Genomic DNA, 25,854 nt, shown 5'->3' with positions numbered 1-25,854 from the left:
CGGCTGAGTCGGAGATTTTCTCCGCTCAGGGACTGGGTGTTGTGTTGTCCTTATCACCATCATTTCATCCCCATCGACATGCAAGTTGCCAAAGTGGCGTCAACTCGAAAGACTTGCACCAGTCGAACGGTCTCCCCAACGGGGAGCCCTAGACATGCGATATTTCCATCTGCCTGATACACTGGAAGATGTTCCACTACATGTTTGGCTGAGGATGTGGTTCCAACATGAATGTGCACCTCCATACTCTGGAATTAATGTGCAACAGTATTTGGACAGAACAATTCTAGGGAAATGGCTCAGACGTGGAGGTCCAGTTGTATGGACACCTGAAGGAGCACGTGTACTCTACTCTGCCGAAGAATGTGGAATAATTGGTAGCACATGTTCATGCTGTTCTTGTTAGTGTGGAAGCAGCTTTGCTGCGAAGGGTCCAGAGCTGTATGATCCAGCGGGTTGCGCTGTGTTTGAACATGCAGGGAGGTCATTTTAAGTATCTGTTAATCTGAGGACAACATATTCTGTTGTGAAGGTCATGCAGTCATTAATATGGATGTTATTATTTTCACTGGTTGCTAATGTGCAACATGTGAGCGCTCATATTACATGTAGTGTAAATGACAAGTAGATGTTGTGTTACTGTAGTACGCTGTCATGTTTAGCATCTCGAAATTGATATTGTTTTTATAGTTATTCTGTCCTATGATGGGTCATTTGTTTCGACTGTCTATTTCTTATTTGTCTAACCATGTATTTGTTATGTTCAGCATTACAGAATGTTGTAAATAGGGGACATATGGCACCCAAGAAGCAGTGTATATTACAGTATGAAATGTCAGAACGAAATTAGCAAATAAAAAAAATGCACGGCAACCCCCACCTCCTGCATGGTAACTCAAAACTCTATCCACTGCACCAAATGTACAACACAACTAATATGTGCTGACAGAGGTAGTTACCATACATGTGGCTTCAGTGTTGCATGATTGCCACTATTTAACATCCTTTTTCTGCCAGATGTACTCGCCAGTTGAAATTTTGTGAGAGAGATTTTTTTTATCACTGGCTTGTGAGGAGTCACACTGCAAAGCCCGAGTGCGTGAATTTTGCTTCACCTTCTATGTGAGTGCTTGTTGACAACCCATGTTGTCCTCCAAACAGTATCATTGCTACTTGCTCCTGATCATTATTTGTAACATCAATAATTTAGAAGAGAGACACTTCTGTTCTACTTTCAGGTAAGTACAGTTAAGCATTTGAAATTGACCTGCTGGCCGATAACTGTAAAGTATTCACAGTTAAGCATTTTAAATTGACCAGCTGGTCAATAACTGTAACGTATTCAATATGTTTGCAAGCATTTGCACATAGAGACAATTCACAGTTCCCTGTTACAGAGCATTGCTCTCTAACACGTTTGGTTGCTGCCATCCATAGTTATAACTTACTTCACTCCATTTTACTGATATCGTGCTTTGCTTATCTCTTTTATTCTGTTTTGTTTTACTCCATAATCTGTTGTGCTGTTTAGTAATTCCCCTGCTATCACTGTAGTGTTCCTATAGCTTTCTGTTTATTTTCTGTCAAACTGTATCAGAGCCCTATTTTTCCAAATTTGCTTGTTTGCTTATCTACGTTTTGTGTGATACAAATAAATGTGATATTATTTGGCAGTTACAAGGATTTCCTTACACTTCCACACAACATTTACATCAATTGCACAAGTTGTTGAAAGAATGATGGAAGCTCTTTGTGTACCTCCTTCTGTCTGTTGGCCACAGCACTCTGTATGTTCTCAGTGTTCATGAAATGTTTCCCTTTTAAAGCACATTTAATTTTTGGATATAGAAAAATGTCTTCGGGTGTCACATCAGGTGAACAGGTTTAGTGTTCCTGCATACAGGTCTATTTTGATGCTAAAAACTGTTTCATGGGTAACCAGTGAATTGTCATGCAGGAGAATCCAATTCTTTTCTGTGGAACAGATGCATCCTGTCCTGTCATTATCCAGTCACTGTCGTACCATAAGGGAGAAATTCACAATGGATGACTCTAGAAGCATAAAAACAAAACACTTACCATTGTCTTGATGTGTAATTTCTGCAAACTTAGTTTCCTCTGCCTTTGTGACGGTGACTGTTACATGCCATTCCATACTCTGACGTTTTCTCTCTTGGTGAAACTGGAAACACCAAGTTTCATCTCCATTTACAGTTCATTTGAAAAGATTAGGATCATCATTGTCTACGGCTTTGGAGTTGGTGCTCTTCTGTCGACAAATCTGGCACAAATCAGGAGCAAATCTTTGTCCTGTGCAATCTTTTCTAAAATCGAACTTGCTGTTTCCTTACCATCACCAAGTTTCACAGGAAGCATTCTGGTTGTAGTTCACCTATAATCGGCAGGAATTTCTTGGCTTTTTCAACTTTTTCATCTACTCAAGCAGATGCAGGATGTCTGATATATGGTCTGTCTTCAAAGGATTTTGTTCCATTCCTAATTTACAATAAAACTTTATCTCAGCTTTTTAATCCATGTTGATATGTTTGACTTCTACCACTTGAACAGTGTTACTTTCATGGCAGCTGTTCACGCACTGGCTGAGTCATTGACACAATTGAAGCATCTGTATGTTCTTATTTCTTACTTACCACATTGTGTAGTTGATGTGATTCATATTTTGTAACAGACAGACTCACAATATTGTCTGTAGCTTTTGTTTTCAAATTTTATATAGAGTTTATGTAATTTTAAAACACTTACAAAATCAGATTAAAAAATATAATATAAACCGATCAGGTTTCTAATGCAGTACCTTGAGATAATTTGGGAATGGGGTGGAGGGGGGATGGGGGGGGGGGGGGGCAGGGAGTGCAAACTGAAATAGGAAAGATATAGCTTTTGATACTAGTCATCAGACGATGGAGAGTCATAAGAATATTAACAATAGTCAGTAGAGAAGTACAGTGTCCAGAGAACCTGCACACGTGTGTTAAAGAGGAACTGAAAGCAAGGAAATAAGATAGGAAAGTTACAGAATTTGGAGGGGGAACGATAAATTAATTGAAACAAAGCAGAACTGTTAGCAGTTATGTCATGATTTTCAGGAAATTTTGGCTTCTGTTTTTAATGGTTTGAAAAAAATTTAATAGGCCATATTTGGAAACTTTCATAATTAGATGCAGCAGTTTAAAGAAAGAAACAACTAGTGAAGAATAAGCGAAGTAAATGTTAACAGATGAAGGATAAGAATAGTCACTCTCCCTGTCACAGCGAACTGATGCATCACCACATAAACAAAATGACATTAGGTAATGATGGGAAAGATGAAAACAGAAAGCGAGTTTTATACAAGCACATCCAGAGTGTAAACCAATATATTTTTCTGAATAGTGAAGTCACATTCCAACTTAATATTTTATTTCTTAATGGTGTTTCCTAGAAAATGTGTGATGTAAGGTTATTCAAAGAAATGAAAGAGAGAGAATAGTGTGTTCTCTAGGTAAAAGTCGGAATACAGTATGGAGAAGCCTATATTTGCCCTCTGTACTTTAATGGAGTCTCCACTTACAACTAAACTTAAGTGAAACTGACAAGCAGAAACATATACTTGTATAGTGTGTGAGTGCTGTTTGTGTAATCTTGGCATAATAAAAATTAGAGAAAAACTAAGATGATGGTTTTAATGCATCAGGTGCTCTATAGAGTAACCTCCTATTTCAGTACAACACAGAGATTGCTCATACATCCATGTAAAACTGTCAGAAAGTCCTTCTTAGGGATGTCATTTAACTCATGCATTGTGTTGGCTTGATGTCGGTTATATTGTCAAAGCATTGATTTAGAGATATTTCTCCATTGTGATTTGTGACATATCAACGACCACCTGTCCATACTTAATGCTGCCTACTCACAACTTATTGGTTGAATGCACATCTGTTGTTTACAGTTGTTAGTTCAAGCTGCTACTGTAGTTACTGCACTGAGGTCACTTATATGTCAGGAATAAAGTCAGTCTCGATCCTTCTTGAATGGATGGTGTGTTTTCCCTTTCACAGTGGTTTTGTATCACTAAGTTAGTGAATGGCACTGAGCTACAGAATATGAAATGAGATTTTGATAATTCCCTGCATGTGGTTTCCCAAAAGAAGTAGTCAGAATTTTTCATGTCAGATTCTCATTTACTTAAGCATCATAATGTAAGGTGAAATCAGAGCCTAACAGGTTGATAGATTAGATATGATAGATTACTGTTAACACTTGCAAGAGAGAGAGAGATAGAGGGAGAGAGACTGGGTGGGGGGGGGGGGGGGGGAGAAGACCAGTAGACAGTATTAGGGAAGGGTGGAATGGGTGGTAGTTGAGAAAAGTGAGAATTAATGAATATCCTCCTGGAAGGACATTACAAACTCAATAAGATAAATTAAATTTAGAAAACAGTCAGTCATTTTACTTTATGTGCGCAAATCTTCTGGCGTTAGCATGCATGCGCATAAATGCCTAAATCATACAGAAATTTTAGGATGAAAGCAGTAAAGTAAAATGATTAAAGGCAGCTGCCCACCTGTAGTTGATGGTGCACAGTCACACCATAGAAATAATATCTCTTTTTATAAGTCAATGCCGTCACGTGAACAACCAACAAAAACCCATACCCATCCATGGCAGCTAAAAATTACTGCATTAAGAGCAAGGCATTTTCAATGCTTGCATTTAGGTTGCTAAATGGAACTACTTTATGTATTTTATAAAAAAAATATTCATTATTTCTCAAAGATGTTTGTAAAAGGCCATGAAACCATCATTCTCAGTCTTTTCTGGTTCTTATATAACCATCTTCTAATGAAATATTTGAATCAGTCCGAGAATTTATCCTTTTTTCATTTTTAATTGCTGAAAGAAGAACCCATACATTGTTCTACTATTTGTTTGTACTTTTGTTCACTTATTGTTCTGTTGAATTTTTTGCAGGATATTTTTAATTTTTGAATTGTAACTAAAAATAATTATTGCTTTGAAATTATGAGATTGCATCATCACTGATGCATATCTTAAGTTATTCTGTTTTATTATGGGCAAAATTCCCATTTTTTTCCATGCATAGCAATCAGTATGCTAAATAATATATAGGACAGCTATTACACATATGTACCTATGTACATGAGAATAGATCACTACTCACCCCTTATAGAAGGGACTGAGTATTTAACAGGCATCTAGAAAAGATGGAAAATTACCATTGTCATGAGTGTTTTGTTAGCTGTGACAGATTTTTGAATTCTAGCACTCTCTTCCAGTACATTTACTCCTTAATGGTTTTTGTTGCTGACAAAGAAAATCAGTTTAAGCTGTACTGTGACCCCACATACAAAAATAATTTTTATGGTGACTTGCCTCCTTGTTTTGTATACACTCTCAGAGTGTTAAAAATATTCCATGTTTTAAGGGTTAGTAGCATTGATCAAAACAAGATACAAATGTCCAGTAATTATATACCTACATCAAGAGCTATGATCACTTGTTCATCTTCGCTACTCAGAAGATACATCTCTTCTACTGCAAGCTCTTTGCTATCACAAGTGACCTACAGAATGCAGTAAGTAAATGATGACAGATTCCACTACTATTGTCCGTGATACAGCCTATAATAAACATCTGTTACTGTTCTTATTGTAAACCATATTCATAGTTCTGGGTAAGCGCAGTGCAGAAATTAGTTATAATGGAACCAGTGAAATGCTTTTACACTGCAGTTTAGCAACGAACTTCAGTGGAAGAGGCATGTTTTCACAGTAGTGAAGATGAACTAGTGATCTTAGAGCCCATTCGAATGGATACTTCTGTGTTATTTTGGTCCCTACTACCACCTCTCAAAATATGGAGCACTTTTTTTTAACACTGTTTATACACTGCCGTGAAGGTATTCAACAAACTGTATCTAACATAAAATAAGAGGTTGGAAGTCCTAACCAATTCAAATATTGAAAAGTTATGTGAACTTTGCAGCAAGTAACTGTCCTCATTGTAAAGCTGCATGACAAGTAGTAATGTGTTGTACACAGGATTATGTATTTACAGATGTTGGTAATTATTTTCTTTGATAAACACTAATGTTATTGAGTAAATATTAAGGTGAAACAGCAGCTACTTAACACAACTGAAGTAGCAACTGCTTTATTCACGCTAATTACTTGGTTAAATGTGTATGGTATAAGTGCGAATAATATTAAGCTGTGTGGTGATAGGTTATTATTAATACAGTGTACAGATTAAGTTTGTGTGGTATGCTTGTCTATTATTAATGCATAAGTCTACCTTGACTTGTTCTACAGTCTTAAAGGTTCTCCTTCTTACTGGTGTCTATGAAACCCAGTGAATGAATGAAAGAATGTATGAATAAAGAAGGTACTCAGTGCCTGATCTACAGAGTTAGCAGTAATATATCCTCATATACAAATTTTGTTCCAGTCTGAAATTTCCTTTAATGCAGGTTATATTAGTATTTCATGTGCAAAGGTTACAGATAAACCATAGTCACTGACCAATATTTTTTTGCAGTTTGAACTGAACAGATGCAGGCTAGGAAGTACAGGATGTTCATACAGAGTGAATGTCTTCAGAATCTTTGATATATTACTTCTTCCTGTATGGTGCATTTCACATGAAAGTTTGAAAATAGAACTGTATAGTTGTTTTCCAGACAACTCATAATATTAAAAAGTTATATGGTATTCATTATAATGACTTAAGTGTTTTAGGTTGTGTCTTAACTCATTGCCTGTGTTTTTGGTTGTAGCTTAACTCATTGACTGTGTTTTAGGTTTTAGCTTAACTCACTGACTTGCCTTCAACGTTATTCATTATTATGTACCTGCGGTGAAACATATGTAAATATAAATGATCAGAGGCTGACAGAAATTCTTGACAGATACCTACAGTACTTATTAATTATTATATGTTGTATTGGTACAGCATCAGGGATCACAGCAGAGTCCCAATCACATCGTCGAGGCTCGACACAGAGTGACACAAGTGCTCTGGTTAGCAGTCTCACAAGAGACCTGTCACAATCACCAAGTGGAGCTACAACAACTGCAGGCACTGGGACAGGCACAGGAACCCGTGATCTCTCACCGAGTCCATCAGGCAGCTCTCTACACACACGCTCTGAAGGCAGCCCAAACAGCACACCTGGTACACCAAGAAGAAATGAGCAGGTCAGTAGTATACTTATCCTCTGTTTGCCAATATAATAAATTGTACTCTATTTTTACCATTGTCATTCCTTTGGTAAAACTTGCTGAATGAATCATCTTGAGCAGCTGTAGTTTTAGTACTCACAGTTTTCTTTGTATTGCATAAAATATTATATTGAATGATAGGGCAGACTTTTCCAAACGACAGATTATTTAAGCTCATCTGGATATTTTTTCAGGAATAATAATAGATACAGAATACAGTACCATGTTTTTATTACTGTTTCTAACTCTTAATGGACTTGGATTAGAATAAATAATTTTCGGGGGGAAGTTGGATGAATAAATAGATATTTCTTGTAAGAGTCTTGTGATAATATTGTGTGTGGCTCTATGTAGAAACATTTTATATTTATTGCAAATGAAAAAGAAAGGAAGAAAACACCACAACACAGTGAAAAAGGAATTAAAGAGAGGTGTAAGTTTCAGATAAGTGTGGTTCAAGACTGAGATGCAAGCTGTGAACAGAGTATAACAAATTATGTTCGAGAATAACAAATAATGTTCAAGTTGTATGTAATTCAGACACCACAAAGCTAATAACTGTTGTAAAAATGCATGTCAAAGAAACAAAGGCAAATGACTGACCTGAGAACTGCATCTAAAATTAGAAGAAGATTATAACAGACCAGAGATTAATAATTTTGAGACAGTGATGTTTTGTTCTTGTTATTGTATTCTTCAGTCTGAAGATTGGTTTCATGTCACACTGTACACTGTTCTATCCTCTGCCAGCCTCTTTAACTCTGCATAACTATTGAAACATCCAATGAAAAATCCAGTTTGGAATTTAATAATATAATGAAAAGGACAGTTGCTACCATATGGCAGATGCTGATCGCAGATTAGCACAACAATATTAGAAATAAGCAGGTCAGTAGTATACTTATCCTCAGTGACTCAGTACCACTTAGGACTGGAGCAATTGAATTACATTCTCTGCCAGGATTTTGGCTACCTCTTGTTGTGCGAAATGTCCTACCCACTATCCTTCCAACCCTTCCCACAGTGATATTCCACCACTTACCAAACCTATGCAATATCCTTGTCTATCCCTGCACTATCCCTGCTCCCAACCCTTTGCCTCATGACTCATATCCCTGTAATATACCTAGAGGCAAGACCTGTCCCATACATCCTCCCAGCACCACCTACTCCAGTCTGGTCACAAACATTGCCTATCCCATCAAAAGCAGGGCTACCTGTGAAACAACTCAAGTGACCTACAAGCTGAGCCGCAACCACTGTGCTGCATTCTATGTAGGCATGACAACCAACCAGCTGTCTGTCAGTATGAATGGGCAGTGGCAAACTGTGGGCAAGAAACAACTAGACCACTGTGTTGCTGAGCACACCATCCAACAAGACATCCTTCATTTAAATGACTGCTTCGCGCCCCGTGCCATCTGGATCCTTCCCACCAACACCAGGATTTCTGAACTGTACATTTGGGGACTCTCCCTGAAACATACCCTACGTTCACCCAACCGTCCTAGCCTCAATCTACGTTAGTCATTGTCCTTACCCATCTAGCCCCTTCTCTGTTCCCATTTCAGCACTACACAACCCTCTATCCCACCAACACATCCAGTCTTTGTACTTCTCTTCTTTTCTGCTACCTTCCCTCTCTCCCCCACCCTCCGTCTAACCTACTGATTGCATCTAGCTGCCCTACTCTCCATCTCATCCCTGCATGTTCCCACAGCAGTTTCTAACAAAGGCCTTGTCGGCCGAAAGCTCACTTTCAGACAGTTTTTTTTAAAATTCTTTTTAATATATTTTTTAATTTTTTTTGTTTATTTATTTATTTTTTTAATCTGCGACTCAGCATCTCCGCTGTATGGTAAGTAGCAACTATCCTTTTTATAATACTGAAACCTACATCCATGTAAACCTGCCCACTACAGTCAAGTCTTGGTCTCCCTCTGTAGCTTTTACCCCCCACATCCATCTATTACCAAGTTGATGATTCCTTGATGCCTCAGATGTGTCCTGTCAACTGGTCACTCCCTTAGTTAAGTTGTGTCCTAAATTTGTTTCTCCCCTACCCAAGTTCGATTCAGCACCTCTTTTCTAGTTATCCCCTCTACCCATCTAATCTACAGCATTGAGCTCTAAATTTCAGAACTTGTTTTGTAGTTAGACAGAAGAGTACAAAGAATTGTTCAGAAATTTCATAGTAAGTAAGGGAAAGACAACCAGTCATCTATAGTGGACTGATGTGTGCAGCATAGAAATATCTAACAGAAAACAGGATTCACACTAGCTTTCGAGCTTTTGCTCTTTTTCTACTAATAGTACAAGCATTCAGACACACAATCGCAGACACCTAAATGCACAGTTCCGTGACCATGGGCCACTTTATTTAGCACCAATGTTAGTCCCTCCTCTGTTATTGTGTTCACATGACAGTTCATTAATTGGAATAATATGTGAAGTATATTACACTGAAAATTATTGAAAATGCATTTTTAAATGGTGAGTGATAATTGTAATAAATAGTAGATGTTATTCCTTTTTTGCTGTCATATTAGGCTTTAGCTCATTAAAAAATCACAAGAATAAGTCATTTTCATTAAAAGTTCTTTCTTCATTGCCCTGCTGATTCATCACTTCAGAATAGGTACAGTTGTAGTGCCACAGTGGAAAAACTGCCCTTAAGGCCCCACAGTGAACATGAGAGAATAATCTTTGGCTTTTGGCTAGCAGTAGTTCTGCTGCTACCAGTCAGCAGGAGCCGAGTGCACAACTTGTTAAATGGCTCGTCTGCTCAGAGGTTTTGTTGCAAACCATTGCATTATGTCCTTGCATAAGGGAATAATGATTATTAAGGTGGCCCAAGAGGTCAGTCAGTAAAATACTGATATCAAAGACATTAGTTAGTAATGAAATAGGGAATTAAAGCTATGATCTGTCATGGTATTAATGTATGTGCTACACTCACTCAATTATAGTGTGCTTCATTCATAAAAGATTACTTTGCTATGATTGATGATCCTACAAAGTCTACACACAATGGTATACCGGTAGATGGAGTCTGAAGTAGTTCTACCAGAGCAGTTGCAGGCAAAGAAACAGTTTATTGTATCACAGTCATTTTAAGTTGCTCTGTTATAACATTCCGACAACTTAAAAAGTGTGAGTGTGGATCTGGGTTCTAGAGGCTTATTCCCCCAAACCACCTACCACTTCTTCACAAGGTGACTTACTTGGAATTTGCAGTCACTCTTTTTTACTGAATAGCCGGCTTCTGGAAACCCTCCATCGAATAATGCTAGGTACAGGAATTTTTAGACTCTTTCTACTTGTGAAATAAGTAGACATACAAACTTCACTTTTTGTCAGCTAATGATGTATTTGACCTCCATACACAATAAACATTTCACTTTCCACGTGAATATGTAACTTCCTGCAAGTCTCTCATATAGCTGGACGTTAGAAACAAATTGAGTTACAGTTAAAAGAAAGTTGGCTTGGATACTGTGACCTTTCTTAACATGAATCATAAAATGAATCTTGCCTCTACCAAGGTTGCATCAAGAGTCTACAGGAGTACTTTTTCAACTGTTCTTGTTTTAATAACAATAGTGAATGACACAATAAGCACAGAGCTGCATATAAATTCCATGGTTCTTTCGTACACACTCACTAAAATATCTATGAATTGCCCGACAAGTACTTGTCGGTGTTCTCCAACCGCCGTGTCTACTTTATTCCTGTAACTGATGTTAAACCTGCACACACAAACATGTGATGTGCAGTAGGTAGGATTCTACCATCCCACACTTATATCCAGAATATCGTGTGTTCGAGACAGTAGAAGGCTGAGTGGTTCTAGAATTAACGCAGAAATTCTCGAATCACTGCACTGTGTTCACAGTTTAAGTTCTCAGCTCTCAAACTGATACATTGAAAACTAACTTCTGAATAACTTTCCTATCTCAGAATTCAAACACATGTGGTCTCCAGGCCGTTTATCCCACCTTATTAGCATTGCTATCACCAGCAAAAGGCCACAATCTCTGCCTTGCATGCTCTACTCTTGAGTTTTTTCACGTGATACACTACTCTAGTCAAATTAGTATCCATATGTACCTGACCATAATTCGCTTACAAATATTTTTTTTGTATTGTTCAAATACTGTAGCCAAATGCAATACACAGTTCTTTACACAACTATTATTATCACATATTATTATATTTTCTTGTCACAATTATTTTTCCTAACACTGCACAAACCAGAACAGTAGTTGCTTGTCAAAACAACTACTTTATTCCTTCTTGCCCATTTCGCGTTAAACTTTTTCGAATTCGCCTACAGTTATTAATACATGAATTTTAAGCACGCAGTTTCTCTCTTGTCCCTCCTTGCTTTACCCACCTGAGCTCCGCAGCAGACTACATCGCCAGTGCCATCAAAGCTTACAAACAGATTTTACCCTCATTGGTGAATGATGAACTGTGTAAGCTAAAAAAATATAATATTCCTATTACTTTTTAGAGTAACTTTGGTAGTAAATAATTCTCTGTTTTAACATGCATTGTTTTAATCATCTCTGGCCTTTCATTCTCACTTTCCTTTTTAAACATACTGTAGAGTGTTAAGTAACTCTGTCAATATGAATCTTCTACTGTGTGATTCTGTTTGCTGAATTACAGTGTTTGAAAAATATGATATTCTCAAAAGCCTAGTTCCTTGTATATTTGAAAATGGTGTTCGATTAAAGGGATATAACCTTGAAGCAATGCTACAGTAATAGCAATATTATCACTGAAGTAACACTCAAACTGCATGCACCAATAATGCTGCCATTTATTTTATCATCATCATCGTCATCATATGTCCTTCTGATACCTTATCTGAGTTTAGGCATATAAGTGAGTTCTTTAATATTGGTAAGACAGTATCAATGAACACAAAATTTAGACCCTAAAGTAATCTCAGATTAAAGTAGTAATTGTACTGCTGTAAAGCACACAAAAATATTTACTTTCCTCAAGAATTTTTTATTCTGTGGTTATTAAAATATAATAACCATTTGATAAAGCATCAGACTTTAAGGAACGGAGACCTATGGCTGAATAGTGGTGCTTCAGTTGACCTCTCATTAAGACTTAGTTTAAACATTGTACTAATGCCTATACTGAGATGAATGAATAGAGAAGTTTTACTTTTAATATATATTGAATTAAATATATTGTATTAACCACTATCAATTAGTGTTAGCCCAAAATTGGTGAAAAAAACTATAATAACCTTATTTTCAAATCTGTACTTATTAAAGCTAAAAAATGTTATTGTTTCAGGATTCTCTGTGTTCCACACCAAACCCTAGGGCCATGACCCAGACAGGCACTCAAACAAGTCCAGATAGTGGCAGTGGAAGTGGCAGTGCACCTAGTAGCATCAAAAGCCACTTTACCATTGGTGCCAGTGGTCGTTCTTCAAAGGAGGAACGCCTTTCTCCCAAACTTTCACGCAAAGACCGCAATTCTGTTAGCAGCAAGAGCCGGAGTAGTAAACGTGCAATGTCACCTGCTCCATCACAGGTAGAATTTACTAAAATGTTGTGGCTTGAGATCTGATACAAATGAAATAAAAGTGAGGCAACTATAAATCATACACACAAGGGATAAAATTAAAGTATGAAATATCATGTAAATTCTATGAATGTTTAATATCAGGCAATTAAAAACTAAGAAATGATACCTACTAACAATAGAGCAAATGTGAGACCTTACTAACTATAGAGCAATACTTGAGACCTGGGAATGTAAATGTTCTGCACTACTTATATGTTATGTCAGTATATATTATTTTGAAATGCAAATGTTTTTGAAAAAGAGGTCAACATAACATCAGTTTCTATCATAGTAATTGGAAAATTAATCAACATATTTTGAATAAGTTTCCCTTTTTAAATTTTTGTATTTAATCTTCACTCCCCTTTCCACTCCCTGTCCCCTTTTCCTTACCTCATACTATTATGATGATTGAATTTGAACCAACTTCAACATGGTTTGTGTTTTAATGTGTAAGATTTACACTGGAAATCACACAGACTAAATGGTCTAATTCTGTTCCATGCAGTTTAGCTGGGATAAACAGGCAAAGCAATAAAATAATAGACCAAGAGTGAGCAGGAGGAGCTAGTGTCAAAGTAGTCTTGTGCTGTAAACTTCTGCTGTTCTGACATCAGTACAAGAAATAATGCAGTGTTTCTTTCAAAAAAAAGTCCCAGATACTTCTCTTCCATATGTTCTTCAAAATTAAATTCATAATTTTTTGAAATGACGAAGTTAGTAATAAGATTTTACATGATTAAAAACGTGTGTAATAAAGGGACAAAGTCTTAGTCATGCTCAGATGGAATCCTAAAAGCTGTGATAACTGAACAGTTCCCACTGATATATTTTGCAGAATACTTCATGCAGTTTCCACTCAGAAACTGTAATTACAGATGTAACAATATTATGAGAAGGAAAGTAGCCACTCACCATATAGCGGAGATGCTGAGTCACAGATAGGCACAACAAAAAGACTCTCAAAGTTAAAGCTTTCGGCCATTAAGGCCTTTGTCAACATTAGACACACACACACACACACAAATGCAAACGCAACTCATATACACAACTGCAGTCTCAGGCCTGACAGTGTGATTTCAGTTGCTTGTGTGTGAGTTGCGCTTACGTGTGTGTGTGTGTGTGTGTGTGTGTGTGTGTGTGTGTGTCCAATGTTGACGAAGGCCTTAATAGCTGAAAGCTTTAATGTGAGAATCTTTTTGTTGTGCTTATCTGCAACTCAGAATCTCCACTATATGGTGAGTGGTTACTTTTGTTACATTCCATCCTCGATTTTCCATTGTAATTACAGATGTTTACTCTTATTCGTTCTGCCTTTCCTGGCATTTTAACTCATTAATTGGACCTGCCTACAAGTTGCAAATCATTATAAAATCATGAGATAATTGCTTATGCAGCTGTGCATGAGATAATTTTAGTGTAATTTAACTACATGGCCTGACTGGTTTGTTATGGAGGGTGTTGAAAAACATGAATAACTTCTGTAGTGGAAACCACATCTTGACATTTTATAAGTCAGCTTTTTGATGAGATACTAGCTAATTATCTGACATTGGATGATTAGTTACTTATTGCAATCTTATTAGATAGGAAGATGAATGAAATCTGCTGATAGCCTAAAAATAATGTAATTTTATTCACACATTTTTAAAACAAATACAAATTACAAAATGAAATCTTTCATGAATGTCGTATAATATTAATCTAACACAAAACTTGCTGATAAAGCACCTCCCCCTCATTTGCCTCTCCTCCCACTTGTATAAAAATGCTGAAATTTAAATATTGTTTTAAATTTTTAAAATTAAAAAAGTTTAACAATCAGGTCATAGTACTTAGCCAAGGAATATTGTACCTATAAAACCTTGATCTCCACCTACTGCACCGCCACCTGACGTTGAAATTACTTACAAGCTAATCCAGCCCCAGTATTAAAAAAAAAATTGGGTTATTAATTTTGTTTTAGGATTTAAACAGAAACATAGAAGCTGCATTTATTATCACACATTTATTACTAAAACTTATAATTAGTTATTCAATTTTTAATAAAAAATATTTGCGAATATTTACTTCAAAGCTTTAATATTTACAAAATCTTTAACACATTAATTTCAATTCATCGTAAAAGAAGGACCCAATTAAAAAAGAAGTCCCAAGTGTTCAGAAGTCTGTCGCACACTCATATAAAGGATCTGTTGCCCTTTTTATGTATTGAAATAAAATTAGTACTACAGTAGCTTGGGGAACAAATTACTAATTAGTTTAGTGATGTATCATGCTGTCAATTTTCTGCATCCAGTGGAGGTGACATATCAAATGAGTCCAGTGTTTTCAACACAAAATCAAATAGAAGTAATGTACGAGTAGGACTAATAACAAATAAGAAACTAGATGTGCAGATGAACTACCATGAACAGTATAGTGAAAGCATTACTGTAACCAAGGTAGACATAAAGCCACGAACCTACATAATATACTAGCTTCATATGTTATGGGGAAATTGAAAAATAATAAAAAGTATGCTGAGACAAAAGAAATTATTCAATTCGTTAAGAAGAACAAAAATGTAACAATGGTGGGGGATTGGAATTTGGAAGTAAGAAGAGGAAGAGTAGTAAAAATAATAGGAGAAGAGGGACTGTACCAAAGGCATGGAAGGGGCAGCCAACTGGTAGAATTACAATTTAATCATGGCTAACACTTGGTTTAAGAATAGTGAAAGAAGGTTGTGCACATGGAAGAGACCTGGAGACTCCAGAAGATTTATATTGATTATATAATGGCAAGACAGAGCTTTATAAACCAGATTTTAAACTGCAAAACATTTCCAGGAGCAGATGTGGTCTGTGACCATAATGTGTTCATTATGAACTGCAGATTAAACCAGAAGACGTTGCAGAAAGGTAGGAAATTAAGGAGAAGGGGCCTGAACAGATTGAGAGAACCAGTGGTTGCTGGCGGTTGCTGAGGGTTTCAAATGGAGCTTTTGGCAACATTTGACTGAAACAGAGGAAAGTAATGCAGCAGAAGATGACTTTGAAAGAAGAAACAGTATAGGCAGCAGAGGAACAACTTGGCCTAAACACAAGGACCAGTATGAGTCGTGGGTAACACAACAGGTATTGAACTTAATTTCCAAAAGGAGAAAATAGAAAGATGTAGCAAATGAGGCAGGCAAAATGGACTATAAAAAAATTAGAATGACAGGTAGTTCAAAATAGCACAGGAGGCATGGCTAGAGGAGAAATGCAAAGCTACAGAAGCTTGCATAACTGTGAAAATATAGATCCCACCTATAGGAAAATTAAAGGAATCTTTGGAGGAGGGGAAAGCTATTGTTTGAAGATCAATAGCTTTGGTGGCAAGCCAGAATGAAGCAATTGAGGAGAAGACTGATAAGTGGAATATGTGAAAGGGCTATGTTAAGGAAAGAAACTTGAGGACAATGTTAGGGAAAGGTAAGAATAATTAGATGAAGATGAGCTGGAAGATGTGATACTGTAAGAAGAATTTGATAGAGTAGTGAAAGTCTTAAGTCAAAAGAAGAGACCTGGAGTAGAAAATGTTCCCTCACATTTATTGAAATCTTTTGGGAGAACTAGCCATGACAAAGCTATTATCCCTGGTATGCAATATATAAGAGATTGGCAAAATACCCTCAGACTTCTATAAGAATGTAATAATCCAAATTCCAAAGAAGATACATGCTGATAGTTATGAATATTGCAAAACCATCCATTTAATAAGTCATGGTTGCATAATACTAAAACAAATTATTTGCAGAAAAATGGGAAAATTGATAGAAGCTGACCTCTGGGAAGACCTATTTGGATTTCATGCTGCCTTTTGTATACATTTGAAACTTAAATTTCCCTAGCTAGTAACACACAACATCCAACACATTTCACATTTGCAATTCAGTTAGATTCACTTTTTTATAGAAGATATTATGATTCACATGGATCTCCACTACTCCAACCCAAGAAAAAAATATATTTAGGGGGGCGGGGGGGGGGGGGGGGGGGGGGGGAATCTTCAAAAATGACGGAAACCCAGTGAGGATAGTAAGTAATTATCCCACCAAGTTTTGGAGCAAAACAGAGAAGGGCTCTTCCGTTTTAGTGAGATGTCTAACTGGAGTTCATTGAAACTGCGAAGCTACCTAGTAGTTGAGCTGTGTGTCTTAGTTTGTGCAATAATAGTGCAAAAAATCTTCTGATATTTGTGTGAGAATAGGTCAGTATTGACCAAAGAGGAGCAGAACTGGGTAATAGACATACACATTGAAAGGTCAGTGGCGGCTTTTTAAAAGTCATTTTTCAAAGCAAACACAAATGCCCCCCCCCCCCCCCCCCCCCCCATACACACACACACACAAAATCGACTCACACTCAATGCAGTGTGTGCACATATGCCTCTGTGTGTGTGTGTGTGTGTGTGTGTGTGTGTGTGTGTGTGTGTGTGTTTTAGCTTTGAAGAAGGACTTTGTACAAAAGCTTAGTAATTTGTTGTTCCTCCTACATGTCTGTTTCTTGTTCAGAGCTTCTTCTATCTGATGAGTAGTGACATGTCCTCATGTAAATATTATAGTCTGTCTTGGATGTGTTGTTGGTGCAGACAGTGCAGATATTATGTTTCTTCAAAGATGTTTGTGTAGGTAGTTGGCAATTGTTATTGATCCTTTTAGCATTATTTTTTTAGCTACACTCTTGAAATAAATTAATAAGTCACTGAATTTTACCTGTTTATCTGTTTTCTGACTTGTCATCTAATGTTCATGAAAACAAACACCAAAGGTATTTAGTTTTGCTGAATGTTCTGGGTTGTGTGGGCATGATACATAAAACTTCTTGCTTATAGCATTTCATCCAGATTTGTGATAGACATCTTCAGAAGTACTCCTGGTTCTGCTTAGTCTTGCTAGTGGAACCAGTAGCGCATATGAAGATGTTCAACTCAGCTCTGAATGATACATCACAAATAGAAAAGTTTTATGGGCCATGACCATGGAAGATTTACCAGCAGTTAAGACAACCGCTTATGAAAGCTTTCATTGTAAGAGCAAAGACAGTCTCCTCACTCCACTCAGAGAGAAACAATGGCTTACTCAAAGAATAAACATTAACCCTTTAACATAAAACCCTGAGTAGAGAGCACCTTGCACTACATTTACAGCCTGGCTGTCATGTTTTGCTTGAGGTAGTCACTACCAGATTTCTTCTTTACTATGTGCAGCTTTGGATTCTCGATAACAAAATACATGCTTTCAGACTCTCTCATCTATTGTTGTTTAAAAAGTGCTTTCAGAATAGAATTATTATAGTGATCCTGAGTCTGATGTTGAATTTAGCAGCTCATAAAATGAAGAATTTGATGTCACTTCATTAGAGACTGAAAGTGTTGCACTTTGTCAGTTGAGTGAAAAGTGCTCACCAGAGGTAGGAGATAAATACATCCCCTGTGCTCCAGCCAGCTCCTCCAAGGTTTATGTTCAAAGGGAACCATTGTGAAATATGTGGCTGGACTTCATAGTTACACAGAAACTAAAAGATGTTTTATGGCTTCAGGATATTTTAGTCGAAGTCCTGTGTACAAGTATACTTGGATTTTATTATTGGTGATCTTCAGAATTTGTAACCCATTACTTTGAACTTTAAAAGCAGTCTAGATTTATGTCCACAGGAAAGCTTTGTGAAGTAAATGGTTAGACTACAAAGCTACACAGAAACTAAAAAATGACATCAAGTTTCAAGATATTTTAGTCAAAGTTGAGTGTATGAGTATTGTTGGTGATTTTCAAAATTTTGTAACTCACTTTAAGGGCTGTCTTTATATGTCTGTATGTAATGTCATTCATTATAGGGTATTTTTCATTAATAAAAAAATATTTTTTGTAACATAATTTGGAAAAAAATTTCTTAGATGGTTAATGAAATCAGTCAGTTAGAGAGGCAGTAATAAGTAAAATAGAAGATACTGTAGGTATGCTGGAATGCAATAAATTCAGTACAACATACTATTTGGTATTCTCTTTATTCTAACAGAACTGCTTTTCAGTTCTAATGACACAGATAAGTCTCATGGTGCAAATTATTTGCAGATTAAAAAGATGATTATTGTTTTAAGTACAGGCACCTAAACTCATGAAGTTAATTATTATAAATACAAGACAAATAACTACTTTTCTGCTCCTCAGGTTCCTCTGGGTGCTGTTAATCGTGATCATCATCGAGCAAGCTTGACACTGACCAGCAAAGAGCCAGTGAAGGAAGCTGTGAGCCCATCAGTGGCTGAGGCAATGCGTGCAATTTTTGCAGCTTTCCTGTGGCATGAAGGCATTGTACATGATGCTATGGCTTGCGCTTCTTTCCTGAAATTTCATCCAAGTCTGCCTAAGCAAGGTGCCTTAGTAGTAACACGGCAGCCTGTTGGAAGTGGTGGAGGAGGAGGTGCTGGTGGGCCAGGATCAGATGGCAGACCTAAGTCAGAGCTCACGAAAGAGCAACGAGCACGCCAAAGGCACTCTGTTGAAGTTAGCACAGCAGGGACATATTTACAAATACAACCATCCACTCTTGAAACTCTAACACGTTCTGCTGCCAATGCTAATGCAAATAGGAACAGAGCCAAAAAGCAACTTCAGCTGCAGCAGCAGCAGCAGCAGCAGCAGCAGCAGCAGCAACAACAACAGCCATCGGAACCACTGCTACAAGGAGAAAACGCTATAAAGGAGGAGACAAGTACTGTACCACCCTCGGCTACTGGAGGTGAAGGTTCAAAACTTTCAGCTCTGCCAGAAACCACATTTCACACAGTTGCTGTCTTACCTCCAGCTCTTAAATCACTGGTATTTCTGTGGGAAGAATTGAGTGCCAGTTGCCTACCTGCATTCCAACAGCAGCTTATGCTCCCTAGTCCATCAATTCCTATACGACCAGTGAAACGACAGATCTGTACATCAGGTTCTGCACTGTCAAACAGGCCTACTCATAGCAGTAGGGAAGGTCGATCTGATACTGAAAGGAAAGCAGGACGCAAAAAGAATGCATTATCTTCAAGACTGAATATTCTTGGGGATGTAAGTACCCTGAACATTTGTGTATAATTAGTATTTGATTATGCATGTCTTTGGATTATGAGGTCCTTAATGCAGTGTACTTTTATATGCAGGGCATTTAAAAACTTCTGGGTCAAATTGAAACAGATGATAGTCCACAACCGATTATTTTGAGATAGGGGACCAGTGGTCAGAAATGCATATTTATTGTGTTTTCGACCAATGATCAGAAATGCATATTTATTGTGTTATGACAATACACAGCATACACTGCACAACAGCAACATAGCTCGTAGTTAATTGTTCAAAGCAACAACTGCCAGTCTCATTGCACGTATTACAATGGTGCATGCAGTTCTGCCACACTCTCGCAAATATCCTCTGTGTCTTTGTACACTGAAACAGATAATGGATGATAAACAGCAAACATCCCTGACTACCAACCAGACAGACTGTACCCACAACTTGCTCATTGCATGTGTGTCATGTGATGACCACATGCATCACACTGGTGTGTTAACCTGTGCTACACACGGACTGCTATTCCTGGTGTCAGTTGTCCATTGTGTCTGACAGCTTATGATGTGTCCATGGTGAGGTGTGTTATTGTGAACAGTGCATGAAGCATAACCATAAATGGAACGTTACTCATCACAAGAGTTGGCAGACATGCCTTTAATTTACAATGTGGCAGTGCCTGTAAAGCAGCACAGATTTACAGAGAATGGTTTCCCAACAGGCATAATCCTAGTTGGGAGAAGTTTATTTCTATGTAAAGACAGTGTAGGAAAACCCTTCTAGGATCCAAGCTGCCTGTTGCTTAGTACAACAGACACCAGAGATCTTTGAGAGAATGCATAAGAACTTCATGTGTTGCCATGCATGATGCATTAAGACTGGCAGTCATCACATTGAACATTTACTCTGAGCTATGTTGTTGTTATACGGTGTATACTGTGTCCATAATGTAATAAATATGCATTTTTGACCATTGGTTCCCTATCTCAGGTATCGGTTGTGGAACCACTATCCCCTGTTTCAATTTGACCCAAAAGGTTTGAGACGAAATGGATGGTGATAATTTACAAATATTATGTTCAGTAATCATCTGAAGTGTCATAAGAGGAAATGACGTTAGATACTAAATGAGTAGGTCCTTTTAGTCATAACAATAAGGAGAAGTTAGCAGTTATTCTAAAATTAAAATTGATATTTAGATTAGAAGCTAACTGTAGCAAATCACTACTAAAAAGCTAAATGCTGATCAGTAAACTCAATAATATTACATACATGCTTGCTATTATTCTGTATATCCATGTAATCTCATGTACAGTAAATGATTGTCAGCTCCAAAAATCTGATAAAGGAAGTAGTGTTAATCATATATGGATTACACACATCGTATGACGTGTTATTTATAGTGTATAAAATTACAGAATTCTGTTCATGCTCTGATTGTACTTGTGTTCGTACAGCAGCTTTATTGTACGGGTTCCACACCATTGTCTTCTAAATACTTTGCCCTGATTTCTGTTAGAAATATCATTAATTATCACACATTACTAATGTCATAGGTATTAATAAATGAAAAATACTAATTTTTTCCTCATTTGATAATGGTGAAAATGCTATTTTTATAACAAAAATTACTAAGTGTCATAAAACTTCCACACAATATATGAACTATACATAATTATCCCTAATGTTTAAGTTTTGAAAGAGAAAGCAAGATCATGTGCATTTGATAAGCATAGTTCCTGAATGCTACCAGTTGAATCATTGTTTCTAAGCACTGTCCAATGGCATGGCATTTGTTTATGTATGGGTAGCAGAAGCCTGATCCTGATCCATAGATCTAAGGCATCAGATTTGCATTTGGGAGGAGAGGAGTTCAAATACACTTCCAGATTTAGGGTTTTCATAGTTACTAAATTCATCAAGGTGAATACCACGATAGTCCCTCAAAATGGCCACAGTCTAGTCCTGCCTTATGCTCTTTTTCTAATTCTCTTCTCATTGACAGGACAGGCTTCCTCTTCGAACAAATGACTTCTAGGTGTAGTAATGTGGTTAGCATAAATTACAGCCTCAGTATAGAACAACGAAAGTCTCCATACTTTAAAGGAAGGTCTGCTCAACTGTGGTTAAATCACTCCTGTCTGCATATGACTGTCTGTTTGTGATAATTCATCATGATTAACAATTTGATGTTGGTCATGTTGATATAAAATCAGAAGAATTTGTAATGACATTGAATTCAAAATCCATCTAGACCTGAAAGCAATCTGTTTCAAACAATATTGTTTACTTTTGCCTGTTTACTTACTTTTACATTAACAGTTTTCATTTTACCATAGTTCCCATCCTGTCAGCCACACATTTGTCACATAATTAAATACATGGAAATTGTAGAATTTGTTTCATAGTGATATACTTACTGTCCAGTTGCCAACATAGGTAACATTCTTAATCATGATAAATACCTAAAAGTCATAATTTGGCTGGTCTTCATTCTCCTATTTCATGGCAATGATAATTCCCTCCGTAGCAAGCCTGCTCTTGCAAGTGAAGCAGTTCCTCTTATTTTATCCAGTAATGACTGTATTAACTAATTAGCTTTTGTTCTTTAGGCTGCAGTTGGTGCTGGGCCATCAGTGGAACGTGAAACTATTTGTGAGTTGTGTGGAAACACATACCCACACCCAGTCACATACCACATGCGCCAGGCTCACCCAGGCTGTGGTGGTCCTGCTGGAGGAATGGGCTACAACAGTGGTGGCAACTTCTGCATGGGATGGGCTGGAAACTGTGGTGATGGTGGAGTTGGTGGTAGCTCGTGGTATCTTGTGTGTGATACTTGTCGTGACAAATATCTTCGGTCTAGAAAACAAAGTAAGGATAGGTGAGTAAAACAGATTTGCCATGTATTAAGAATGATTATTCTATTTGTCCATAACAGCAACAATTTCCTCTGAAAAATATTTATATATGCATATATTATTACAATATTCAGTTGAATGGCAGAAGTAAAGCTGTGAGGATGGGGCGTGAGTTGTGCTTGGGTAGCTCAGATGGTAGAGCACTTGTCCATGAAAGGCAAAGGTCCCGAGTTCAATTCTCGGTCTGGCTCACAATTTTAATCTGCCAGGAAGTTTCATATCAGTGCACACCCTGCTGCAGACTGAAAATCTCATTCTTCAGTATTCAGTGCAGATTGAATTGTCTATTGAGAAAACATTATATTTTGTTTGCTACTGATAGTGAGGCAAAGTATCATTTATATGATTTAGTACGTTCTCTGAATTCTTTTGTAATAATCTTGATGAGCCTACTAAACAGACCAAGTGATCAGAAATACCTAGAATATGAGTTTGATTTGCTGTGGACACACTCCACAAAACTGAGCCTAATATAGTGTTGATCCATCATAGCCATTTATGACAGTTTTCTCTTCAGAAATAAATTTGCAGCCAGGTTGTGAATTATGTTGTAGAAAATAGTGCTCACTGAAGGCTGCACTTCTTGTGTTGAGGGATACCTGAACTGATCTTTGAAAGGTATCATTTGATAATGATTTGACATTAAAGTCTTCTTCATTTTATTAGTGCTTCAAGGATTACTTATAGCTTTCTCTTACTTCAAATTTGGATCCATCTCCAGATTCCCTCATCAACAACATCCTCATATATTCAGCAGCAAGATAGTAAAATATTCCAAACTGAAATAGCTTTTTCAGTGGATAATTATATTGATTAAAACCCCAAAGTGCAAGTGTTATACAACCTTTCTTTAGATAAAACATCATACTATATAATAGCAGGACAGTAACTACAATATCTCCAAATGTGAGTCATATGACAGGCAATTAGGAACTGAACTCTTACATTCTATTTTCTTCATAGTGGGCACCACAACAATGGATTTATTAAAAGAAGGTGGCAGTTTCCACTTTTACTGCAATAATTTTATTAGTTCACAACTACTTTCAGTCTTCTAAGCCATTCTCATGTGATTTTGTGAATCTGTACAAATAGAAAATATTACATTACCTCCACAAATAAAAATGTAATGATATGAGTATAAACTTAACAGAAATATATTTACTTGCAATGGAAAATTAAGACACATGTATTGAAATGACTGTGTATTTAAATATGTGTCTTCTATTCATGTTGTTTCATGTGTGCTGTTTAGTTCGTTTGACAGCTTGACATTTACAAAGATATTACATTGACCAAAGAGAAAAGCGTAACAAGGAATAAATGGAATAATAATTTGAAATACTATGAATGTACATCTATGTGTGCATTTGAAGGCATAACATCCATTAGCATACGTCCCTCACCATCTGATGCCGAGGAGCACCTCAGTTAGAACAGAAATATCCAAAACACAACAAGCATCAAAATGCAATAATTATCATACACATAATAAAATAAAGAAACATGTAATTCCAGGAAAATTGAAATTGTTTGCCGGACTGAGCTCGAACCTGGCCTTTGCCTTTTATGGCCAAGTGCTCTATGAAGTGAACTACCTGATCACCTATCCAACTGCCTGAGCATCTATCCTCACACTTGTCCTTCTGCCAGTACCTCATTTCCCACCTTCCAAACTTCACAGAAGTATTCGTGCCTAACTTACTTGACAAGCACTCCTGCAAGAAAGGATATTGGAGAGACATGGCTTAGTCAAAGCCTGCAATTGTGTTTACAGAATGAAATTTTCATCCTGCAATGAAGTATGCACTAATATTAAACTTCATGGCAGATTAAAACTGTGTGCCAGACTGGGACTCAAACCCGGGACCTTTGCTGTTCACAAACAAGTGCTTTACCAGATGAGCTATCCATGGATCTGCAGAACATCATTTTAATCTGCCAGGAAGTTCCTTGTAAGTGCAAACTAGACTGAAGAGTGAAAATTTCATTCTGGAAATAATTCCCCAGACTTTAGCTATGCCAAGTTTCCATAATATCCTTCCTTCTAGGAGTGCTAGTCGTGCATAAGCATAAATTTGAAAGGTGAAAATGAGGTACTGGTAAAAGTAAAGCTGTGAGGATATGTTGTGAGTCATGCCCAGGTAGGTCTATTGGCTAAGCACTTGTTCATGAAAGGCAATGATCGAGGTTCGAGTTCCAGTCTGGCACACAGTTTTAATCTCCCGCGAAGCTTCATATCAGTACAAACTCTGCTGCGGAGTGAATATTTCATTCTGGAAAATGGAAACATGTTTTCTCTTAATCTTTTTTACGTGTATTTGTTCCTGAACTCATGATTGTACGTTTATATAAATGTGTAAAGGCTACTGCACATGGACCTTATGATGATGATGATGATGATGATCATCATCATCATCATCATCATAAGGTCCATGTGTAGTAGCCTTTACACATTTAATACTCATAGACATAATTCCAAAGTTTAGCTGTGGCATAATTCTGTGCCCATTCACACGCTGCCCCCATATAAATGAGTAAACATGAGTTTGTCTTAACATAAGATCTTCAATTACACACATAACTTTCCTTTTATGCTGATAGGCCAGAACATTATGATCACCTGCTTAATAGCTTGTTTATCCCTCTTTGGAATGAAATACATCACTGATTCTGCATATCAGGGATCTGACAGTTTGTTCGTAGGTTTGTGAAGGTATGTGGTATTAGATCTCTATGCACAGGTCATGTAATTTGTGTAAATAACGGACTGCTGATATGAGTAAACGGTGATGGCACCCAAGATAAGTTTCATAGGATTTACAGTAGACAAATTTTGTTGGCTAGACACCAAAGTGAGTTCACTATAATGCTTCTCATACCATTGTAGCATAGTTCTGACTCCAAGACATGGACATTTTGGATAGCTATCCTGCTGTAAGATGATAATGTCATCAGAGAAGACATCAAGCATTAAGGAATGCAGGTTGTTCGCAGTTGTCAGTGTGTCTTCAGTTAC

General features: G+C 37.1%; 1 protein-coding gene across 1 annotated transcript in view; it reads left to right on the top strand.

Annotated features, from left to right (window-relative positions):
- LOC126481958 (E3 ubiquitin-protein ligase MYCBP2-like) overlaps nucleotides 1–25,854 on the top strand; it is a gene marked incomplete at its 5' end in the record, with an annotated part of 333,248 nt that overhangs the window by 115,634 nt on the left and 191,760 nt on the right. The window contains 4 exons of the mRNA XM_050105921.1: nucleotides 6,973–7,217; nucleotides 12,564–12,806; nucleotides 19,036–19,917; nucleotides 22,527–22,798. Coding sequence (XP_049961878.1) covers nucleotides 6,973–7,217; nucleotides 12,564–12,806; nucleotides 19,036–19,917; nucleotides 22,527–22,798 — 1,642 coding nt within the window. The remainder of the gene's footprint in view (nucleotides 1–6,972; nucleotides 7,218–12,563; nucleotides 12,807–19,035; nucleotides 19,918–22,526; nucleotides 22,799–25,854) is intronic.

This window comes from Schistocerca serialis, chromosome 5 (assembly GCF_023864345.2).
Source record: "Schistocerca serialis cubense isolate TAMUIC-IGC-003099 chromosome 5, iqSchSeri2.2, whole genome shotgun sequence".
Classification (NCBI taxonomy): Eukaryota; Metazoa; Arthropoda; class Insecta; order Orthoptera; family Acrididae; genus Schistocerca; species Schistocerca serialis.
The sequence above is the reverse complement of the archived record's forward strand: the minus strand, read 5'-3'. Positions and strand labels throughout refer to the sequence as shown.